This window comes from Leptopilina heterotoma, unplaced genomic scaffold, assembly GCF_015476425.1.
Source record: "Leptopilina heterotoma isolate Lh14 unplaced genomic scaffold, ASM1547642v1 Lhet_509, whole genome shotgun sequence".
Taxonomy (NCBI): domain Eukaryota; kingdom Metazoa; phylum Arthropoda; class Insecta; order Hymenoptera; family Figitidae; genus Leptopilina; species Leptopilina heterotoma.
The window spans coordinates 402,775-425,789 of NW_025111109.1; the positions used below are offsets into that span (position 1 = coordinate 402,775).

Consider the following 23,015-nt stretch of genomic DNA (forward strand, 5'->3'; position numbering starts at 1 on the left):
AAAATGGCAAATAGAAACATCTAAGAAGTCAAACACCTTTAATAATATACATACATAATAATTCTAGACCAAATCTAGACCTCGATCACCTCTCACCTTTTTAGATGTCGAATAGACGTTGGTTAGACCTTTCATTTCTCGCTGGGTTCTTAATAAAAATAAGTATCCCGTGATTGTTAATCATCTATCAATTCTTAGCCTTAAAGTTGATAATTTAAGCTTTCATTAAAATACTTTCTGAGATTTTTATCATGTCGCGTTTTTATTTTACAGTAGGGGAAAAGCTTGCAGGTTGTCACGGCTTGCAGGTTTTTCCACTTGCCTTATTTTTTATTCTTGAAGCTCCATAATTAAAAATGCGACTGATATTGTTGTCAAATATCAATATGTTGTAAATATCAGTCGCGTTATTAATTATGGCACTTCTAGAATAAAGAGAAACGCAAGTGAGACAACCTTCAAGCCTTTCCCCTACTTTAAAAAGTGCTAAAAAGGCGATTTTTTGACATTTTAATCTCGTTTTTTATGGAACTGACCAAATGAAAAACTTTTTGATATCTCATTCTTGTTCAGTGACACCTAAAGTTTCAATAAACACAAACATTTTTAACTATACACTACATTAAGCTTTTCCTGTAACTCAGTGTAATGAATGATTAAATCCTTAGTAAAGCAGTCATGAGCTTTTAAACTGATTTTAATCATTGATTAACTTTAAATAGGAGTTGGTGAAATGTGGATTTAAAAAAAAACGAAAAATTTCGAGGTAATTGAAAATAGAATTGTTCCTAAAAAATTTGTAAAAAAAAATAGTTGAATTGGTAATATTGCCATGCAATGTTGACACAATATTGGGCTCAAGTGTTGTGCTATTTGGGACATAATTTCAAAGATAAACCATGTCAAAAGCAATATTGTAAAAATTTAAATAACTTAGGGTTAGAATTTCTCAAACGGATCACCTAAAACTAAAAAATTTTCTTTTTGAACCAAAATAGTTTTTTAGCGCTTAATATGGCTAAGAAGAATCCCTAAAAATATTAAGCCAAAAAAAATGTTTTGTAAAAGTTATTAACAATTCAATTTTTTAGTACTGCTAAATTAACAAATTTTTTTCTCGAGTTCCAGTTGACGGATTTTAAAATTAAAATATGGGTTTTTTTCGTCTTGAATTATTGCACTATTTGAATATGTTTTTTGTGTTTAAATTTTTTTATTTTTTATAATTTTTTATATAATTAGTTTATAAAATGTTAATAAACAAATATGTTCTTCACGTCCTAACAAAAAAATTAAAATTGTATTCTATTCCTTAAATGTCTCCGAGTGTAAAACCGTTTCGAAAAAAAATGAACCTCAATTAGAAAAAAAGTTATTAATTAAAAACTGCAGCTGTGTAGAGCTTTACATGACGTTAAACTCGCCCCGCGCACATTGGCATTTTTTACAATTTACTGTTCAAAATTGTCTGTAACCTACAAATTTTATCGGATTTTTATGGGCTTAGTCTTAAATTAAAGGGGATAAAATTTCTAAGATATCCCACTAAACCAATTTTTGAATTTTAAATTGTTTATATTTTTTTGTTACTCAAAGTTAACAATGTACAATATTTTTAGAAAAAATCATGTTTATTTTTTTAATTTTTCATTGCAGATGATTGGAATCAATATAAATTAGTCAAGCATGACACCAGACAAATAATAATGCATAATACAATCTATTTAAATTGTTGCAAATAATGTTAATTAACAAATAGATAACTTTGGTTTTTTTTATAAATTTTTTTTTGCAGACAAATTTATGTTTATTTAAGTAATCTATGTCGATTTTGGTAAAAAATTATTTTGAATTTAATAATTACCATTGTTATTAACAATCATATAAACAATAATATAGTTATCAATAATCAAGTAGAGCTTTACATGACTTTAAACTCGTTAAAATAGGAAAAATAATTTTTCTTTTTGCAGAAATAAGCCATTTATTTGTTTAAAAAGTAAATAATTTGTTTACAGCAAATGTAATTGTTTGTGCTAATAAATTTTTAAAGTTTCTGAAAGAATATATATATTATATAAACATTTTATGTTTAAAAAATGCCTAAAATGTTTACAACACGGAGAGAAAAGTTGTAGTTAATTCTACTTAACACGTTTAGTAAGTCAGTATGTAGTAATAATAACTGAATATTCAGTTACATTTAAAAAACATTATTTAGTTTCGTTTAGTCGATTTTACTAAACAGTGTTGTCGAAGACACTGAATGCTTAGTTAAACTCACAGAACACTGCGCAGTACACTGTTTTTTCAAAATTGCGCTAATATGTTTGCAGGTAAGTTTCGATATTCACGAAGTGCTTATTTTGAGGTTAGAAATTGAACGAAACGCTTTTATTATTGACAAACATTTCTTTATCAATATAGTAATGCAGTTTTCTATATTTAATTTGAAAAATAATTTCTGTAGTGATTACAGAAAAAATCAAAATAACCCCTTAAAAATATGCAAATTAACTGCTCGAAATTTTTTTGATAATTATGTTTTTGTTTTCTGTTAAAATATAAAAATTTCACGTTGACTTTCTACTACTATTAAAATTATTGCAAAATTGAATGTAGAAAAGAATATTTCAATATTTTTACATTTTACTAAACAGTTTAGTCCATTTGACTTTCTGTGCAGTTGAATTAACTTTTTCCTGAGTAGTCACAATGACTAAACGCCTGTTTAGTAAATCCTACTTCTCTCCGTGAAATGTTAAAGAAACTTTATTATTGTTCATATGATTGTCAATAACAATGGTAATTATTAAATTCAAAATAATTTTTTACCAAAATCGACATAGATCACTTAAATAAACATAAATTTGTCTGCAAAAAAATCCCGACTCAAAATATTTTTTTTATTTTTAAATGAGACGTCTATCACGAACCATTATTTTTTCCCGGATGCCCTTAAAAGTCCTGGAAAAAAATTAATTTTCATAACGCCGTGCTAAAAAGGGCACTTTTTTGCACCTTGTTATGAAAAATATCGTTCGTAACTAGTGCGAGCAGTTGCCAATTTTTGAACGAGCACTTTTTTTGGAACAAACTGTAGGCAAAGCTTCGCTATTTTTAAATCCACAAGAAAATTTTGGTGTTTTTTTGTTTGACTGATAAACTATGAAATTACCACGAATGTTAATAAAAACCCTTCAATTTTTTCTATTACTGACAATAATTTCTGTTTAAATCACTTAATTCTTCAAGAACTATCATAAAATTAATACTTAGAAATTATTTAATGAATAATTTTACTTAAATATTTCTAAATTAATTGAATTTTAAACAACTTAGATTTTTAAAATATTTTAATAATCCAAATTCTTCTGAAATTATTTTTTTTAATTTCTTAATATATATTAAATTAATTATTAAAAATCATGGATTTATAGAAAAATTTTAGTTAAAAACACTAAAAAAATAAAACATTAGAGAAATTATAACTGTTTGCAGAAATTCAATTATGTATGATCAAAATTTTTTTTTAAATTCTTCTCAAAATTTCAATTATCTTTCAAAATAAAAAACAATTCTTCTCCAAGATTCAATTATTTTCAAAAATTTTTACAAAATTCTAAGTGAACGTGAAATTATTGTCATGAATAATACAATTTTTTAGAGGTTCAATTATTTTCATTAATAATAAAACTCATCATAAAATTGCAATCATTTTTTACATTTTTAACAAAATTCTTCGTAAAAATTAAATTTAAAAAAACATTCAATTATTGAATAAATTATTTATTTTTGAGTTTCAATAACTAAATTGTCGTTGAATTTTTTAACAAAAGTTGATTTAAAAATGAATTTCATTTAAAATATTTGATAATAATTAAATATTAAAAGCATTATAACTTGAATTATTAGAAATAATGAAATTTTTAAAAAATTTAATTAAATTTTTTTAGAAATTATTTCAAGTTTTTATTTTCTAAATATTTAATTGAAATTTTTCATTCCAAATAATTGATAATTTATTTCTATTGGAGAAATTTACTTAAAATTGTATTCAAAATAATTAAAATCCTGTGAGGAATTTTAATAATAGAATTACTGCAACAACTTTTATTATATTTTTTAAAAATAATTCAATTCTTTTGAAAAATTTTATTAAAATAGTAGATTTCGAAAATATTTGAATTTTAGCGAAGAATTTCATTATTTGTGAAGTGTAACTAAATTTTTTCGAAAAATTTTTGAAAATAATTACATTTTCGAGGAATTTATTTAAATTTGTATTAAAAATAATTGAAATCCTTAGAAAAATTTTATTATTTATGAAAAAAATTGAATTCTTGCAACGAATTTTATTATATTTTTTAAATAATTGAATTCATGTGAAAAGTTGTATTCCTTGTAAAAGTATTTGAATTCTTGCGAAAGATTTTATAAAAATTGAAATTTTAGAAAAATAATAATTAAATATTTTTTTTAAATAGAACTATTTTCGAATAATTGTAAAATTAGAGAAATTCATAAATGAATGTAATAGAACATTGTTTTCAGTATATTATTTTTAACGTGAATTAGAATATTCTTTAGGCTCAGCGAAAAAGTCATGACTGAAAATCAGGGGAAAACAAAATTAAAATATTTAATATTTTTTTATTAAATTTAGTATGATTTAAACTAAGAAACAAAGCATTCTTTTTATTTGACTTTAATGAAAGTAAAATTAAAAGTTATGAATAAAATTAGAATATATTATTTTTTGTGCTTATTATCGTTTTGGATTATCATTAGTTACCATTTTGAATTTGAAAAATATCTCAAAAAGATTAAAAATTCTTTTTCAAATTTAAGTAGAGTAATAATTTGTATTAAATAATGATTATATTGTTAATAATAAAATAATTAAAACGACTCCATAAGAATCGAATTTTTAACGCAGCGTCTGACTCTTTTCATAGCGGAAAGAAAACATTCAGTCCATCTCTCTCTAATTGCCGATGACGGCCGAACACACGGTCGCTAACTTGTATTAGTAGTGGGAAACGAGAGAGAGTAAGAGATATCGGAAACTCTTCGCCACGCTCTCACCTTCTCTTTTCCCTCTCCTGTATACAATTGCCGTTTTGCTTCTAAGGTGCTTTTCTTCGCGACGCGTCACATTTGTTAATTAACATTGTTTGCAACAATTTAAATAAATTGTATTATGCATTATTATTTGTCTGGTGGTCATGCTAGACTAATTTATATTGATTCCAATCATCTGCAATGAAAAAATAAAAAAATTAAAATGATTTTTTCTAAAAATATTGTACATTGTTAACTTTGAGTAACAAAAAAAATATAAACAATTTAAAATTCAAAAATTGGTTTAGTGGGATATCTTAGAAATTTTATCTCCTTTAATTTAAGACCAAGCCCATAAAAATCCGATAAAATTTGTAGGTTACAGACAATTTTAAACAGTAAATTGTAAAAAATGCTAATGTGCGCGGGGCGAGTTTAACGTCATGTAAAGCTCTACACAGCTGCAGTTTTTAATTAATAACTTTTTTTCTAATTGAGGTTCATTTTTTTTCGAAACGGTTTTACACTTGGAGACATTTAAGGAATAGAATACAATTTTAATTTTTTTGTTAGGACGTGAAGAACATATTTGTTTATTAACATTTTATAAACAAATTATATAAAAAATTATAAAAAATTTAAAAACAAAAAATATATTCAAATAGTGCAATTCAAGACGAAAAAAACCCATATTTTAATTTTAAAATCCGTCAACTGGAACTCGAGAAAAAATTTGTTAATTTAGCAGTACTAAAAAATTCAATTGTTAATAACTTTTACAAAAAATTTTTTTTTGACTTAATATTTTCAGGGATTCTTCTTAGCCATATTAAGCGTCAAAAAAAAATATTTTGGTTAAAAAAGAAAATTTTTTAGTTTTAGGTGATCCGTTTGAGAAATTCTGACCCCTTAAAAAAATTTGGAAGAAGAAGATTTTGAAAAATTTCGAAATGAAAATATTTTCAGTATAATGGAATTTTTTCTTAAGTTATTTTTAAGTATACTTGAAACGTCCGTTAGACATAATTTTTTAATTACTTTTTTATAATGTGTTTTTAAAGTATTTTCTAAAGAATCCAGTGCGTATCAGTTTCAACTAATAAGACTTGTTTGCTTTTAGATTTATCTTATGGTGAAATAGTTAACACGTTTCTTCAACTCAAAGGAAACAGACTAGTTTTCTGTCCTCGCGGTTACACAAGTTCCGTATCAGCCGCCGTCAATTTTTCTCTAATAACCTATACAGCACTGAAACTTTTCTAAAAATTTATTAAAGATTTACTTACAAAATTTGAATTATTTTAAATTTGGTGACATTTGTGTAAATATTTAAATGTCCCTCTTCAATAAATTTTTAACGTGGGACTTTCCTGAACATTTAAATTACATTTTCGTTTAAATATAGATTTAGGCGAAAATTTAGTTCAAATTTTCAGGAAAGTTTCACGATAAACAATTATTATTGAAGTGGGATATTTAAATCTTTATACAATTGTCACTAAATTTTGCAATTAAAATACTCTGAAGTTTGCAAGTAAATCTTTAATAGATTTGTATCAAAGTTTCGGTTCTATGTGAGACTGGGATGGTTTTTCTGTTTTAGAATCTTGATAAAACAAAGTATATGTAATAACCTTCAAGGATAAGAAAGGTAGAGGGAGAATTAATTAATTTTTTTTTAAATCTATCTAACTCTTAATTTTTTATGAAATGATTTCCGACTTTTTCAGAAAAGGTGTTTGTCAAAAAGTGGTAAAAGAATTGTAATTTCTAGAGAAATAGTATATGATTTATCTAAACAGGCAAGGTTGAATTTCTTCAAAAAATTCTCTTATTGTATTCCAGTAGAACAATGCTCCCAACTTTTCTCCGAACAAATTTTTTTTGTTTATTATTCTATATTGTATTACAATGATTTGTATAATATTACATTGCAAAATGCATTAAGAACCTTTAATTTTGTAAAAAAATTTATATTATTAAAAGTTCTTATTTTAAGAAAGTAACGCGGTCAAAAGAGTTATTTTAATTTCTAATGATGAAATGTAATTTATCATTTATTAAATCACATCTACAGAAAACTTAACAGAAATGGGTCAAACTGATATTGCGAGATGCGCTAAAAAAATATTGCGGTTACATATATTTGTAGGTATAAAAGAAAATATTTAAATCAGATAAGTTTAAGTTTTTATTTACAAGTCGTTTTTAGAATTATTTGTGGTGAACTTTTTTGAAAAGGGTTAATTGAGAATTTAAAAAAAATTTTTTTTTTAAAATGTTTAATTTTTTAGTACAAAATGCAAATTATTTTGATTTTCATAGTGCAAAAAATAACTATAAACAAATCTTTCAAAAATTATTTTTTAATAATTTTTGATGATAATTAATTTTTTCAAAGATATCTATAATAAAAATCGTTTTAAATAATTCAAATTTTGTAAAATTAAATTGAAAATAATTAACTTTTTCAAGTATTTCATTACAATCTTAGAAATCTTTAAATATAAATTTAAAAATGAAAATTAGATTCGAATTGTTTTTAATTCAATAACTTTTTACTATTTTTATCAGGTTAATATATATGTGATATTTTTAAAACTGAAGTTGGTTCAAAATGATGAAACAAGAAGACCTAACTTCGTCCTTTAAAAATCACACTTATTAACCTGATAAAAATAGTAAAAAGTTTAAAGTTAATTAATTCGGAAAATAGCTTCTGGACCAAAGAAAATCTTTTTCCAGTGTTTGTATCTAGTGATCAATTAATTATTGCCCAATTTTCGTAATTTTTTATTTTTCTGAAAGGGAGTTATTTACATTTAAAAATCGTAAAAATAAGCAAAATGCCACTTTTAAGTGCTTATTTTTTCACATTTGTGAAGAAAAAAGGAAGAAAGTGATAAGAAAAACTAAAAGTCAATCACAGGTACTTTATATTTGATAAGGATTTATTCAATTTAATGATTTCTCTTCCTCACATTTAGTGAATGAAATTTGCAAAATTAGGTTATTTGCCAAGTGAACTTTAAAATCATTTTTCATTTAATATTTCTTATTATTAATAAATTGATTCTATTAATTTCTAATAATAGACTAAATCATTCTTAATAAATTCCAATAATTTTTTTACGTTTTTATAATAAATTATGTATTTTTTAAAATGTTTTCTAATAGATGAAAAAGTGACAGCTTTTACGACCTCATATACTTTAGATGCTTATTTTACAATAAATATTAAAAATATTTAAAAAATTCTTTTTGTTCAGTGATCCTAATACATTTAAAATCATTTCTGCAAAATATTACAATTTTTTAAAATCAGTCGGCAACGACTTTAGTCGAAATATAATGGAATGACTCATTATTTTCGAAAAATTAGATAAAAATATTTTTAAAAAGTAATTTTCAGAATTCTTTTATCATAATTTTTAAAATTCAATTATCTTCGAACAAATTAAATAAAAATTTACTTTTTTAGACTTACATATATTAAGATTTCGGAGAAACCATGGTCATCATATTTATAATTAAAATTCTTCAAAAATTTGATTATTTCTATTTATATATTTTTAAAAAATTCAATTACTTTTAAGAGATTTAACAAAATTTGAATTGTTTGGTGAAAAATTATGAAGAATTGAGTTTTTGCATTTAAGTAATTGAATTCTAAAAGAACTTTCGGAAAATTATTTAAAATAATTGATGTAGAGATGACATTTAGTTAAAAACTAGCCACAATTCGCGCGTGGCTGACTTCTCACTCACTTTTTAAAATAAAATTAGCAATTTTAAAAATAATAGAACGTAAAAGTTTTTAATTCAAATTATTTTTTATAAAAATAAAATATGAATTCGATATATAGTTTTAATATTATTATAATTTTAACAATCATATATTCTGGCATAGCGAATTTAGGGAAAAGTCAGGAATTTTTATTTAAAGTACTGAATAAAATTAAATTTTTAGAATTCATAAGAAAATTCTGAATTTTTGTCCTTTTTTTGTTTGACTCATAAACTATAAAATAATTACGAATTCTAATACAAAACCTTCAATTTTTACAATTTCTGACAAAAATTTCTTTTTAAATAACTTAAATCTTGAACAACTATCATAAAATAAATAAATTATTTAATGAATAATTTTACTTAAATATTTCAAAATTAATTTAATTTTAAAATAGTTGCGTTTACAATTTTTATAAATAAATGAACTTCAAACAATTTAAATTTAAAATTTTATAAAATTTCAATGTTGAATGAATTTATTAAAAAATTTTAAAGAACTTTAATTTTTAAAAAATTTTAATAATTCAAAATCTTCTAAAATTAGTTAAATTTGTCAATATATATTTAATTAATTATTAAAAATAATGGATTTATAGAAGAATTTTAGTTAAAAACACTAAAAAATGGAATTTTGAAGAAGTTGCAAATGATTGCAAAAATTCAATTATTTTCAAAAAATAAAATTCTTATCGCAAAATTTAATTTTGTCCAAATTTTACAAAAAAATTTCGACAAAATCTCAATTATTATCTTTATAACTAAAAAAATTATTTTTCAAAATTCAATTATTTTTAAAAACTTTATTAAAATTCTTGTCAAAATTTCAATTTCAAAAAATTTTCTCATTTTGATGATTTTCAATATCTACTATTTTAATAAAATTACCCAAAAGAATTCAATTATTTAAAAACAATTTTAATAAAATTCTACGCAAACATTTAATTCTTTTCATAAATAATAAAAATTTCGGAGAAATTTAAATATTTAATCATAATTTTTGTTTAAATTTTCTAATATTTTCAATTTGTCAAACAATATTTAAAAAAAAGTATACACAGTAACTAACTTCAAACTGCGGACAGAATGAATGAAAGAATACGAAAATTAATATAGTTAATTTTAAGTTTGGTAATACCAACACCACGTGATAAATGTTTATCTTTAATTTTAAAAACAATGTTTGTTATAAATTTGTTATAAATAACAAACTTGATACTATTTTGACTATACAGCCAATGCTGTATCATTTGTGAATATTTTAACCACTTATGGAATATGACCTTTCATTTGCAGGTGAGTATTCACATAAGCTATCCGCCCCTGATTTAGATTCTTTCTCGCTTTCCTGACGCTTTTAGCTCATCAGTTCGGCTGCGAGGCAGATCTTTGGTTCGAGTTGTATTCGCGACTGGTAAAGAGGAAAAGCATCTTATTGTTAAGAAATAAAACTTTAGAAAAGAAATATCAATCAAAACGCGGTCCAGAAAGAGAGAGAGAGAGATCAGACTCTATAAAAAGAAGAAGTGAGAAGGGGATGGAAAACGAGCAACGAGGTCGTGCATTCCGAGCATCCTCCACCTCCAGCCTCGGCCGCGAGGTTCGATGTGGTTGTCAGTTTTACCAGAGTGATTCGCTTCTCCCTGAACGTTGTACTCTTGTAGGCAGGCCACCATCCAGGTCGATGATGCAATCCCCATCATCTCATATAAGAGTACACCGCCCATGGTGAGTTGATTTTATAGTTTTGTCCTCTTCGCACGTCAATTGATTCATAATAAAGTGTTCTATATATATATATATTTGCCTACATTAGACCCTACGAAGGTTAAGAACAATCAATACGAACCCTTGAACAATAGCCTTTGTAAATGATGATTAACTCCGAGAACCCAGGTAATATTTTCTTTCCCCCTTCATCGCATGGAAGAATATAGATAAAAGTATGGAACTTGAAGTGTTACTCAGGAATTGAAATCTTTCTTTCTCACACCAAGGGATAATAAATAAGAACTTCTTCATCGTACATCTCTATCTCAATTCAAAATGACAAGACTATCTTCGTCTAATTAATTTTCAAATTACAGTGTATTTTCTTCCTCTTAAACGAATGCCAGAAGGATGTCTTCCTTTACCTAATTTGCATATCTCTTTTCATATAAGGATTATTGATTATTGATACTCTTAGATAGTTCAGAAATTTTTGTTAACAATTGAGTAAATAATGGGTGAAATTTTATTGGTGTCATTTTCCTTCTCATTTGCTCCACAGATATCATACTTCATGTTGGTGTTTATATATTGTGCGGTTATTTCGAGATTGCTCGTCTGTCTATAGATAGAATCAGCGCCCAGCTATAGACAGTGGTTCTGCACTATGTAGCCGAGAGCTGATTTTATCTTTTCATGGCGATGACGAGAGCGCATGTCCACCACACTACCGAGAATAAATCCAGATTTGAATCCGAGATGTGTTAATATATTTTAGTCGTGCCTCTGCACCCCCAACGATGGACCACGTTTTGGGGTCAATTAAACAATATTGTCCTTGAAATAATTTCTACATATTCGAAAATACTACTGATCACAATAACCCTAAACAAATCAAAAGATTTACTTAGTTTTTAATTATCATAAAAACTCAAATAATTAATTACATAATTTAAGTCAATAAAGTAAAAAAACATGTCTTCCCGCAGCAGTGAGCACGAGTACGAACCAATTGCATCTCCACCTCCGCCACCACCACCGCCGGTAGTAAGCATGGTGGCACCGGTGGTTCGAATCACTGATACGGACGTTACGCCTGTGGCAGACAGTGATGATAGTATTGACGACCGAGGACGATTCAACTTAAGGTTGGCCCTCGATGGCGATATAATTTTGCCTCTGGATGGCAAAATTGAAGACAATGCAATGGCAGGACGTGAACTTGGTGAAACAATTGATACCTCAGACGAAATGGAAAGCGAACAACTTCAGGAGAAGTTGGAAGAAAATTTCGCAAGAATTTCTAATTTGGAACAAAATGCTGCTGAAGGGGGGTCTGTGCCTTATCAGGTAAATTTTATATCCTTCAGATGAGGGCATATGTGTTTAAAAATTTATTTTGTTTTTTATTTTCAATTTCTTTCTAATCGACAATATTTACCTTTTATTCTTTTGTCTTAATTAACAAATCTTATCGTCCAATTATTATCCTTCATTCACTTCCCAGTTGAGTGCTTATTTAATTAACAGATCTAAGCAAATAAATGTTCTGCAACTGTAGTCATTAAAATTAAAGTGAAAAAAAGTGGGTCTTATGTTAACTAATTTCTCTGTCTAAATTTGAGTTCGCTGAATCTAAAGTTAGATTTTAAAAATTCAAAATAACTGAATTAGTAAAGAAGGCAAAAATTTGGTACTTTTAATTTGGAAATTTGGATGTTTTATTCATATTCAATAATTTTAAAAACTAAATAACATTTCAAATTCTGAAAATCTAATGTTATATTTGTGTTTCTAGTTCAAATTTTTATGATCTGATAAATAATAAAGGATATTATATGTGATTAATAATTTTTTATTTTTAATCATTTTTAAATGATTTAAATTAAATTATATTTTATTTTTTTGCCTGACTTAGATTAATTCATAATTATTAATCACATATATTAAATATTGACCAAGTTATAACTTCGAAAAAATAATAATAAAGGATATTATTAATTTTAACAAAAATAATATTTCGCGCTATAAAATATGCGAGATTTGATTTTTGTGCTAAATATATAAAAATACACTCTCAACATTCGCATTACATATTACATTTCAAATAGAAGAGGTGGCTCAGTGGGTCAGAATGTTAAAAAAAGTTGGCATAAAATGTATTTTCGATGGAAATTATTAACGTAAAAGATATTAAAGTTTTTGGGTCGCTGATTATGAATATAAAGTCAGTTTTTTAAACTTCAAAATAACGGATCTAATACGAGGGTGTTTTTTAGAAATTAAAAAAAAATGTTAATGCAATCATTCGAAAATAAATATTCGTGGGTTTTTAACGTCGCTGATGACGAATATGAAGTCAGATTTTAAAAATTACAAATAGCGGATTCAATATGGCAGATGTTTTTTGAAAATTTGAACGAATATCGTTTGGAGTTTAATATTTGTGGGTTTTTTAAATCTTGTTATGAATTTTATATTAATTTTTAAAAAATACAGACTTCGCACACATCTACTAAAACCTACTATTTACTACTTTTTTACCATATGCTACTATTTGGGTAATTTTTTAGATTTTAGCTACTAAAAGCTACTACTTCTGGTTTTTTTGTTTGATAATTTCCACAACATAAAACGATTCAATTATTTTCGAAAAATATTCAAAATTTAATTATTTTCAATATCTAATATTTTCATAAAATTTCACAAAAGAATTCAATTATTTAAAAAACAAATTGATAAAAATCATCCAAAATTCAATTTTTTTTTATAAATAATAAAATTTCCACAAAAATTCAATTAATTAAGAATAGCATTTTCAAAAGGATTTCGAAAAAGTCAATTGTTTAACAAAATTTTTATACAATTCTTCACAATAATTATGGAAATTCAATTATTTAATAAAAATTTTTGATAAAATTGTAAGCAAGAATTTAATTATTTTCATAAATAGAACTCATCGAAGAATTTCAATTATTTTTAATATTATTTTAAATTAATTAATCGAAAAATTCAGTTATTTAAAATAAAATTTGCATAATATTATATTTCGAAAAAACTAATTATTTAAAACAATATTTATAAAATTCTTATAAAGAATTCAATTATTTTCAAAAATAACAAAATTTTTTACACAAATTCAATCCTTTTTAAACATTTTAATAAAATTTTTTAAATAATTCACTTATTTTCATATATAATAAAATTCTTCTCAGGAATTCAATTATTTTTGAAAATTTTAAAAAATTCTTAACAAGTATTCAATTATTTTTATAAATAATAAAATTCATCGTAGGATTTCAATTATTTTTAATACAATTTTACAGGAATTGCTGGAAAAATGTAATTATTCTTAAAAATTAAATATCAATTTCTCGAAAAAATCAATTATTTTAAAAAATGTTTTTTTTTAATTCTTTGGAAGAATTCAATTATTTTCAAATATTTTAATAAAAATTTTCGAAAGAAATGAATTTTTTTAAATACAATTTTAATTAACTTTTTTTGAAATAATTCAATTATTCTTTTAGATTTTTATAACATTTTTCCCAAAAATATAATTATTTACATAAATAATTCTTTGAAATAATTTAATTATGTTGATAAATAACAAAATTATTCTCAAAAATTTTTAAATTTTGAGGCATATTAAAAAAATTCTTTCCGAAATTAAATTATTTTCATTAATAACAATATTCCTCACAAAAATTCAATTATTTTTAAAAAGTAAAAAATTTCTTCTTGGAAATTCAATTATTTAAAAAAATTCTAATAAAATCGTTCGCAATAATTTAAGTGTTTTCATAAATAATAGAATTTAATTTATTAGCAGGATAAGAAAGAAGTAAATATTTTGGATGAAAATTAGGAAAAAGTCAGGAAAATAAAATATAGAATAGAATTTTTGTCAGTTTTGTGATGTAAGAGGTCGTTTCTAAATAAAATCTACAATGATTAGTTTTTAATTGTAGACTAATGACAACTATTTATTGAAATTAAAGACACCTATGCGATAAATGATTCGAAAATTGTAAGAATATTCAACCTTTATAAATTAAAAAGTTTAAATTTTTTAAATTTACAATATGGAACGTTTTAAAAACTAAAGTTTTTTCAATTTAATTTTTAAAGGTTACCAAATTTGTGTTATTTTGTAATGCGTCCTATAAAATTCGTTATACTCGAAAAATAGCAAATATTAGCAAAAATTGCAAGCAGATACTGAAACTTGGAATCAAAACATAATGTAAAATTCAAGAATTAACGTTTGGACTAGCTTGGAACATAACTAAAATTATTAATCTTTACAGAAAAATTTTCCAGTTTTAGAATTTCAGAATCTCGTTTCTTTTAAGAATTTTAATAATTTAAAAATTATAACATACCTGAACTTGAAGATTTCATGGTAAATTTTATTTTTTAAGGCATATGTCGTTATGTACATTATAAATTTTATAATTGATGGTATATCACCTAATATTTAATAATTCATTGGTGCTTCGGAGTAATTATTTATTTTTAACCTATGACTTTTAAAAACATCAAGTTATAATAGATATGAAATTCGCAATGCTTTTTAAATCAAAAAACTGAAAAAGAATTTTCTTAAATTTATAATTTACTTCCAATTTTAAAGTGCATAATTTTTTTTACAAATTTACTTTTCTTTATGAGACAATTACCACCCACGAATGTCCTAAATTTTTTATTCAGGTAATTAAAATTACCTTTTTTGTCATTTAAATTGTCACTTTACTTTTACTAAAATAAATTTTTTTTAACTTTAAATTTCATTTCTACCAAAACTAAAATTAATTTTTTTCTTATACTCATTCACTTTTAGCAAAATAAAAATTTTAAATAAGTAATGAATGATATTATGTAAATTAATTAAGATGTAAAGTAAATACAAAAAATTAAATTTATTTATTTATTATTATTCATTTATTCCTGTAGAAAGTGAGCAAATTGAAAAATTTTATTTTCTTCTGGTTTAAGTGAGAATGAGTTTTTGAGTAAGGGTAAAAGTGAATATAATTAATTGAAGGTTTGGTTAATATTAGTCTATGAGGAAAGATGTAATTGATAAGTTTTGTGAGTGAGAGTAAAAATTAATTTTACTTTTTGGTAAAGACGAAAGTGAGCTTCTTAATGAGAATGTAAGTGAAAATAATATAGAATAAATTAATTGTTGTTTTAATAAAAGAGAAAATGTTAGTGTAAGTGAAAAACAATTAATTACACTTTCGGTTTATAAATTATAACTTTACCTCATTAAATTTTTGACCTAGTGAGTGTATGTAAAAATAACTGATTCTAGTTTTTGTGATGTGATGGCATAAGTGACATTTATTCCAGTAGAAAATAACAGGGTTTAAATTGTAGAGGTTTGTTATTTAGTTTTTTAGGTAAGAATCAAATGGTTTTTCTTTTTTTAAAATCGGTTTAGTAGATTTCGAGAAAAGTGTCTCCGATTATAGTCGATTTTGATGACAGACGATTTCGACTGCTTTAAAGCGTACATGTAGTTTTACTGACATGCGACTTTAAAACGTATGTGTAGCTGAGTGAAACTCACTTCAAGACATTTAAAGGTTATAACCTTTAAATGACTCAAAGTAAGTCACCTATCTTAATTAATGACACATTATGTCTCAATACATCGGTTTCAGAAATTTGAAACGCAAAAGTATCTTCTGATTCAATAAGATATTAATAAATGTGTTTCATAGTAAAACACTGAGACAACTCAAAGAAACGCATTGATTCGCCTTAGAGTTGCGAAATATGTTACGTGTTTAATTTTAAAATACAAGAGAAACGCCAATTTTTATAACGTATTAATGTTTTTGTGTACTTTTTCCCGTGGATTTAGACAAAATTTGTTTAATCTATTAAAAAGAGTAAATAAATCTAAGTGTAGAAGCATGATGATTATTTAAACTTAGAGCCACATATTCTTACGTAATAAGAAATATTACAATTAACAAATTATGATTGTCACCAATATGATAAATCTTATTTCTTAAACCATGAAGTAACTCATAAATTTTTAAATTTAAAACATTGTACAGACAAAAATGTTTATCTGACGTATATGCTATTTTGTCTGAACGCTTTCTTAATCTTTTATTTTTTATTGCAGGTGCCAGTGGAAGAAGAAATTCAGAACAAGCAAGCAAATCCTGGATTACAAGAGAAGCTTCGCAATCAAGCTGAAAAGCTGACTTCTCGATTTAAAAATTTCCAAAGGCCTAGTTTCACAGTTCCTACTCGTTGCAAATTTAGTAAAAAGAAACCCGCGCCAGTATCTGTTCCTGAAAACCAAAAAACTAAAAAATTGAACAGAATGGAACGTTTTAAAATGGCACTTCCTGAAAGGCCACGTTTTCAATTTCCTAGTATGTCAAAGTTGAGCTTAAAGAAGCATCCGAAACTTAATATTAAACGTCCTAAAGTGCACCTACCTGCAGCTATCAGTAGCACTCTGAAACGCACGCCTTCTTCGCGAGTGAAACAAAAACAACAATCAACGAAATCTTCTTACGGATCTCACAAAAATATTTTTTCACATTTTTCAAGTTGTCAGAAAATTTTTGATTGGAAGGCAAAAAATAAAGATGAATATACTACATCGTCACCAAAAGAAACACGTGCTCATGTTATCGACAGTTTCACTTATCCGCGCGCTAAGAATACCCTTAAGGATCGGGGGAATCAAGAATTTAAAGAAAATGAATTCTTAGATGAGGACATGTGTGATCAAAAAGTTGCAATAGAAAGAACAAGACCATGGAGACATGCATCTCTAGAAGAACCGCGATTAGCTTTTAGAATTCAGTCATCAGAATCTCATGAGGAATCAGAAAATTTACCTTGGGAGATTGAACAAAAAACATTTATTTATCAGGAAGAAATACAATTCGCTGATTATGAAGAAGATTCTCAGGAACAACCCTGCCAAACAGAAGACAATATGGAGACAGAAAAAGATGATAATTATAACGGTGAAGAAGAATATAAATTAAGGGTTATAAGACTGAAACAAATCGAAGATTTTAGAAACAACGACAATAATAAGTTTGAAGAATCTACTCCATCATTAGAGATTAATCAAATTGAAATTAGGAATATGTCTTACGAAGAAAATTCTCCAGGGCCTTCAAATGCTGAACAACAATCAAGTGAAAGTTCCTATGGAAAGCCTAGTCATATTATTCAAGAGACAGATTCAGACAATTTTTCAATTCATGACGATAATAGTCACGATAATATGAATGTAAAAATGTATATTGATCGAAATTTACATAAATTTCACGAAGATAAGTACACAAATTCACTTACTGACTTCAACGAACCCCCTGTACCACCTCAAAGACCTTATCGCACTAAATCATTAAGAAAAAGAAAAGAGAAATTTTTGAAGTCATTTAAAGATTCACCACCTATGCATACAAGAAATGATCAAATATTACACTACAGTGATCTATCATTGGAACACTTAAGTCGAAGGGACAGCTTCTCAAATTCTACTCACAGAATAGTTTATCGAGCAGAAACTATATCTCGTGAACAATCTCCAATAGATTATTTAGATGATATCGTAGTTTTAAAGCCTATACGCAGAAAGTCAAAAAGTTCCATTCACAGTCAAGCTGAATCTCATATTGGATCTACAAAGAATTCTGTTGATGGTACTACAACAGAATTGTTTTCACCAATTGTTCCTTGTCGTAGGAAACGAAGTCGACATCAGAATATAAATGGAGTAATTGATACAGAAAATGCAATAAACAATTCTATTTGCAATGGCCATAATAATATTTTGCAAAATTCCGTACATGATGAACTGTCATCAAACAAGCACTTCATGTATTTCCCACTTGATACAGAAAGGGAAAAAAACTTTTTACAAAATGTTGAAGGTGAAATGTTTCAAGTTCCACCTATACCTCCAAAAAGAAGATCGCGGTCTAGGACTGCTTCTTTTACAACAGATAAAAACCACTCTTTGCATGATGTCGAATCGATTTCAGAAGTATATCTTGCAGATTGTGATATGGCTCAAGCTGATCTTCATGAACAGTCACCTGGCTATGCTGTTATAGATAAACGTGAAAAGTCGTCACATGTTCCTCCACCTAGACAACGAAGACACAAAAGTGCTACAAATCCGAGACCTTCAACGCCTAAACGTACACAAAGAGCCTACAGCACATTAAGTCACGTGAAAAACAATATACCTAAAGCAGAAAATATAATTAATTCGTCGGAGGATGTTACACAATATGTTAACATTGATTCAGATGAAGAACATAAAAATTTCAAAAGTGAATTTCTCAATAAAGTTCAAAGTCGTCCTTTACCAGCTCCACCAAGGCCACCTAGATTACAGAAATTATCAAAATCAAGTGAATATTACGAACCGGAAAACGTGCGTGACAGTGGAGAAGCGGTTGCTTCTACACAGACTGATCCACTATCAGATGACGAAGTAATAGAAGAAGAAGTAACCCAAGCTAAGCTTGTTATGTCCCACTCAAGACATGGTTCACAGATATTAATTTCGACTGAACGAATTCCAACGCCAACTCTTCGACCAACAACGCCCTCATTACAAATTTCAGATCAACCGCTTGAAAATGATGATTTAGATCACTTAGAAAAACCTATGAGTAAATCAGAGGAAAATATTCCAGACAAAAATGATATTTTGCGAACAGCTTTACTATCTGATGAACCAATACGAATTAATAACCTAGAAGTTGGAGATTTACGAGTGGACCGACTCAGTGTTTCTCAATTAGAGGCATTTAAAATTGCAGCTTCTGAAATTGATGCGATGGTTGTTTCAGCTTCTGAACTAAGAAGGGAAGGAAGTTATAAAGAAAGTGAAATAAGTCAATCGTTGCTAGAAGAATTATTAGCTATTAGAAATCGTTTAGAAACTGTAGCACAATTCCAAGAAAGACCACGTTCCACAACAGAAGATGCATGTACAGCTACAAATGACGAAGAAATTAATATACCAGGCGATTTACAAGTTTCAGATGAAGTTCTACCGAGTCCTTTGCAACATGTTGAATCAGATGCAGAAACAGGGTCAGGTAATGTAGAAATAATAAAAATGAAAGTCAATAAAGTAGTTGAGCAAATGGCGCGATCATCTGCACAAATAGAAATTTTACAAGATCAGATTTTGCAGGTAAAAAGTCTGAAACCTGAGAGTGAAATCAGACCTGAGATGGACCTTGCAACTTCACGTGAAACATCTGTAGAAAAAGATGCGTTACTCTGTCAGAAAGTAAGAAGCAGTTCAATAACCTCAACACCACCTAGTGGAAAAGATTTTAAAATTCCATCTCATGCAAAATCTCTAACACCAGTAACAGACACTTCAGAAATACGACCAACTCATCGAACAACTTTGGAAATGTTATCACACCAAACAATTACTCCACACATTGAAGGAAGAGAATGTACAATTGAAACCTCACAAATTCCTGTTCATTTTTTTTCATTAGCTTCACCTATTCCACCGCAAGCTGAAACAGAAATCAGTCTTACAGAAACCACTCGACAAATGTTCAGAGCAATTCGTATCATTGGGGTCAGAAATTTGAGGCACATGGTAAATTACATTGCCTTAAAAGTGGGCAGGGAAGATGCAAGTGACAAAATTCGAGAAGTAGAATTAGTTTTGTGTGCCTTGCTACTGATAGTTGCTGGATTGTTAATTATATCGTTTGGAAGTCCACGAAATGTAACCCACCACCATCACTGGGATTATTTCAATCCACCACAATAATAATCCTATATCTACTTCATCCACCAGCAACATAAAATTATTATTTCTTTAAAATATGAAATTTAAATTGATATATTCTTTTTATTACAAATTTGTCTACATTGCTAAACTTTAATAGCTAGTGATAATCAAAATTAAATTTGACTTTATTATCTTCTTTCTACGAAATAAAAATTAATTTTTGACGAACAATATTTTATATTTTAAGAAAAAATTGTATAAAAGTTGTAAAATAAGTTCAAATTTGTTTTTCAATTTTTAATGTATACAACAATCGATTCACAAAATATTTTCTAATGGAAGAATAGGAAACCTTTTTGAAATAAAATTAGCCTTAAAAACTGAAATCCTTATAATCATAATTCTTTGCAGAGGACTTTATATTAAAATGCACTTTTTATTATAAATTTTTTACTACATGCCCGAATAGCAACGGATATTTCAAGATGATCGATGGACGTCCTATAAGTATACGGAAATTTCAATATCCCTAAGATTTCGGGTAGGTTTTCAATGCCCCATAAATAACCTAATTCCCACATACCTATGGTTTTTCCTTGGACATTATGAAAATTTAGGTGCTGTGTAGAGTTAGTTATAAATTTAAAACAATATGATGGCAACAACACTTCTATTACCTCTCTCTACTCTAATAAACACTAAGTTATTGTACAAGTCAACTTGTCTAAGTTATTATTTCATCAATCAAATATAAATAAAATTAGGGATATCTATAATTGAAGGGCTCCATAGAATAAGGAGACGAACGCGTGGTTTGGAAGGGATATTACCAGTCGGGTAGCAGTGGCAAGCCTTGAGCCTCTTACTGCTCCTTGACTGGTATTATCCCTTCCAACCACGTTCTCGTCCCTTTATTCTATAAAGCCCCTCAATTAATAATATTGACAATGAATAAAATTTGTCGGTTCGAAGATTTGAACCCTCAAGTTCCATTGTCGGAGACAAACAGCTTGTCCGCTCAGCTGTTTAAACTGTACTATGACATTCGAATTTGAGAAGCACTTATCTCAAAGTGTTGCAAAATTCAGAGGAATTGAAAAATTACAAAATATTAAAATGGAATAGACAGAAATTGAACTTACCGAGTATCACACAGTACCCAGGTGCGAATTTTGGTCGGCCGCCAGAGTTGGAAGGTCGGGCGCAGGTCGGCCCATCTATGGCTGCCAATAGGTCGGCAGCCAAAGTCGGGCCGACTTTGGTTACTGTTTCCACCCAAGTTTGGGCCGACTATGGGTGCCAAAGTTTAGAGAACCTAATTTTAGTTGGTCGGGCCGACTCTGGCCTCAGTCGGGCCGATGGTCGGTAAAACTATGGCAGCCAGAGTTTAGAGAACCTAATTTTAGTTGGTCGGGCCGACTCTGGCCTGAGTCGGGCCGATGGTCGGCTAAAGTATGGCAGCCAGAGTTTAAAAAGGTTAATTTCTGTTGGTCGGGCCGACTTTGGCCTGAGTCGGGCCGATGGTGGGTTAAACTATGGCAGCCAGAGTTTAAAAAGGTTAATTTCTGTTGGTCGGGCCGACTTTGGCCTGAGTCGGGCCGATGGTGGGTTAAACTATGGCAGCCAGAGTTTAAAAAACCTAATTTCACTTGGTCGGGCCGACTTTGGCCAGAGTCGGGCCGATGGTGGGTTAAACTATGGCAGCCAGAGTTTAAAAAACCTAATTTCAATTGGTCGGGCCGACTCTGGCCTGAGTCGGGCCGACGGTCGGTAAAACTATGGCAGCCAGAGTTTAAAAAGGTTAATTTCTGTTGGTCGGGCCGACTTTGGCCTGAGTCGGGCCGATGGTGGGTTAAACTATGGCAGCCAGAGTTTAAAAAACCTAATTTCAATTGGTCGGGCCGACTTTGGCCTGAGTCGGGCCGATGGTGGGTTAAACTATGGCAGCCAGAGTTTAAAAAACCTAATTTCACTTGGTCGGGCCGACTTTGGCCAGAGTCGGGCCGATGGTGGGTTAAACTATGGCAGCCAGAGTTTAAAAAACCTAATTTCAATTGGTCGGGCCGACTCTGGCCTGAGTCGGGCCGACGGTCGGTAAAACTATGGCAGCCAGAGTTTAAAAAGGTTAATTTCTGTTGGTCGGGCCGACGGTCGGTAAAACTATGGCAGCCAGAGTTTAGAGAACCTAATTTTAGTTGGTCGGGCCGACTCTGGCCTGAGTCGGGCCGATGGTGGGTTAAACTATGGCAGCCAGAGTTTAAAAAACCTAATTTCAATTGGTCGGGCCGACTCTGGCCTGAGTCGGGCCGACGGTCGGTAAAACTATGGCAGCCAGAGTGCAAAAAACCTAATTTCACTTGGTCGGGCCGACTTTGGCCAGAGTCGGGCCGATGGTCAGTTTGAAGTTGCAGCTTATAAAATCATTTTTGTTCTTAGGCTTTCATGTAAGCGTAGCGTAATGGTTAGCGTGTTAGACTTCGGTGCGTTAGGTTGCGAGTTCGATTCCTGCGAGCGTTAGAAATTTTAATTTGTATTTATGTGTAAGATTGCGTTTAGTGTTAAGATGTATACAATAAACAAATAAATAATGAATAATAATAATTAATAATAATAATAAATAATTAATAATTTTTTGCAATCGGTCGGCCGACTTTTGGCTGCCAAGGTCGGCACGACCAAGGTT

General features: G+C 28.0%; 1 protein-coding gene across 3 annotated transcripts; it reads left to right on the forward strand.

Moving 5' to 3' along the window:
- The first annotated feature begins 10,215 nt into the window (after window positions 1-10,215).
- On the forward strand, window positions 10,216-21,109 carry LOC122507658. 3 transcript variants are annotated; one of them, XM_043620492.1, is made up of 4 exons: window positions 10,216-10,581; window positions 11,553-11,913; window positions 16,709-19,670; window positions 19,769-19,919. In XM_043620492.1, exons 1-4 carry the CDS (start codon window positions 10,391-10,393, stop codon window positions 19,786-19,788), a joined length of 3,534 nt encoding a protein of 1,177 aa, XP_043476427.1. In that variant the 5' UTR covers window positions 10,216-10,390; the 3' UTR covers window positions 19,789-19,919. The 3 variants fall into 3 exon arrangements, with proteins under 3 accessions (XP_043476427.1, XP_043476426.1, XP_043476425.1); XM_043620491.1 differs by having other exon boundaries at window positions 10,220-10,581; window positions 11,556-11,913; window positions 16,709-21,109; XM_043620490.1 differs by having other exon boundaries at window positions 10,220-10,581; window positions 16,709-21,108.
- Window positions 21,110-23,015: the final 1,906 nt, after the last annotated feature.

Bases quoted from the DNA above. Each gene is read 5' to 3' on its own strand.
- LOC122507658 (XM_043620490.1), top strand. From the start codon at position 10,391: ATGGAAAACGAGCAACGAGGTCGTGCATTCCGAGCATCCTCCACCTCC. The intron at 10,582-11,552 runs GTGAGTTGATTT...GTCTTCCCGCAG, and splicing joins ATAAGAGTACACCGCCCATG to CAGTGAGCACGAGTACGAAC. The intron at 11,914-16,708 runs GTAAATTTTATA...TTTTTATTGCAG, and splicing joins GGGGGTCTGTGCCTTATCAG to GTGCCAGTGGAAGAAGAAAT.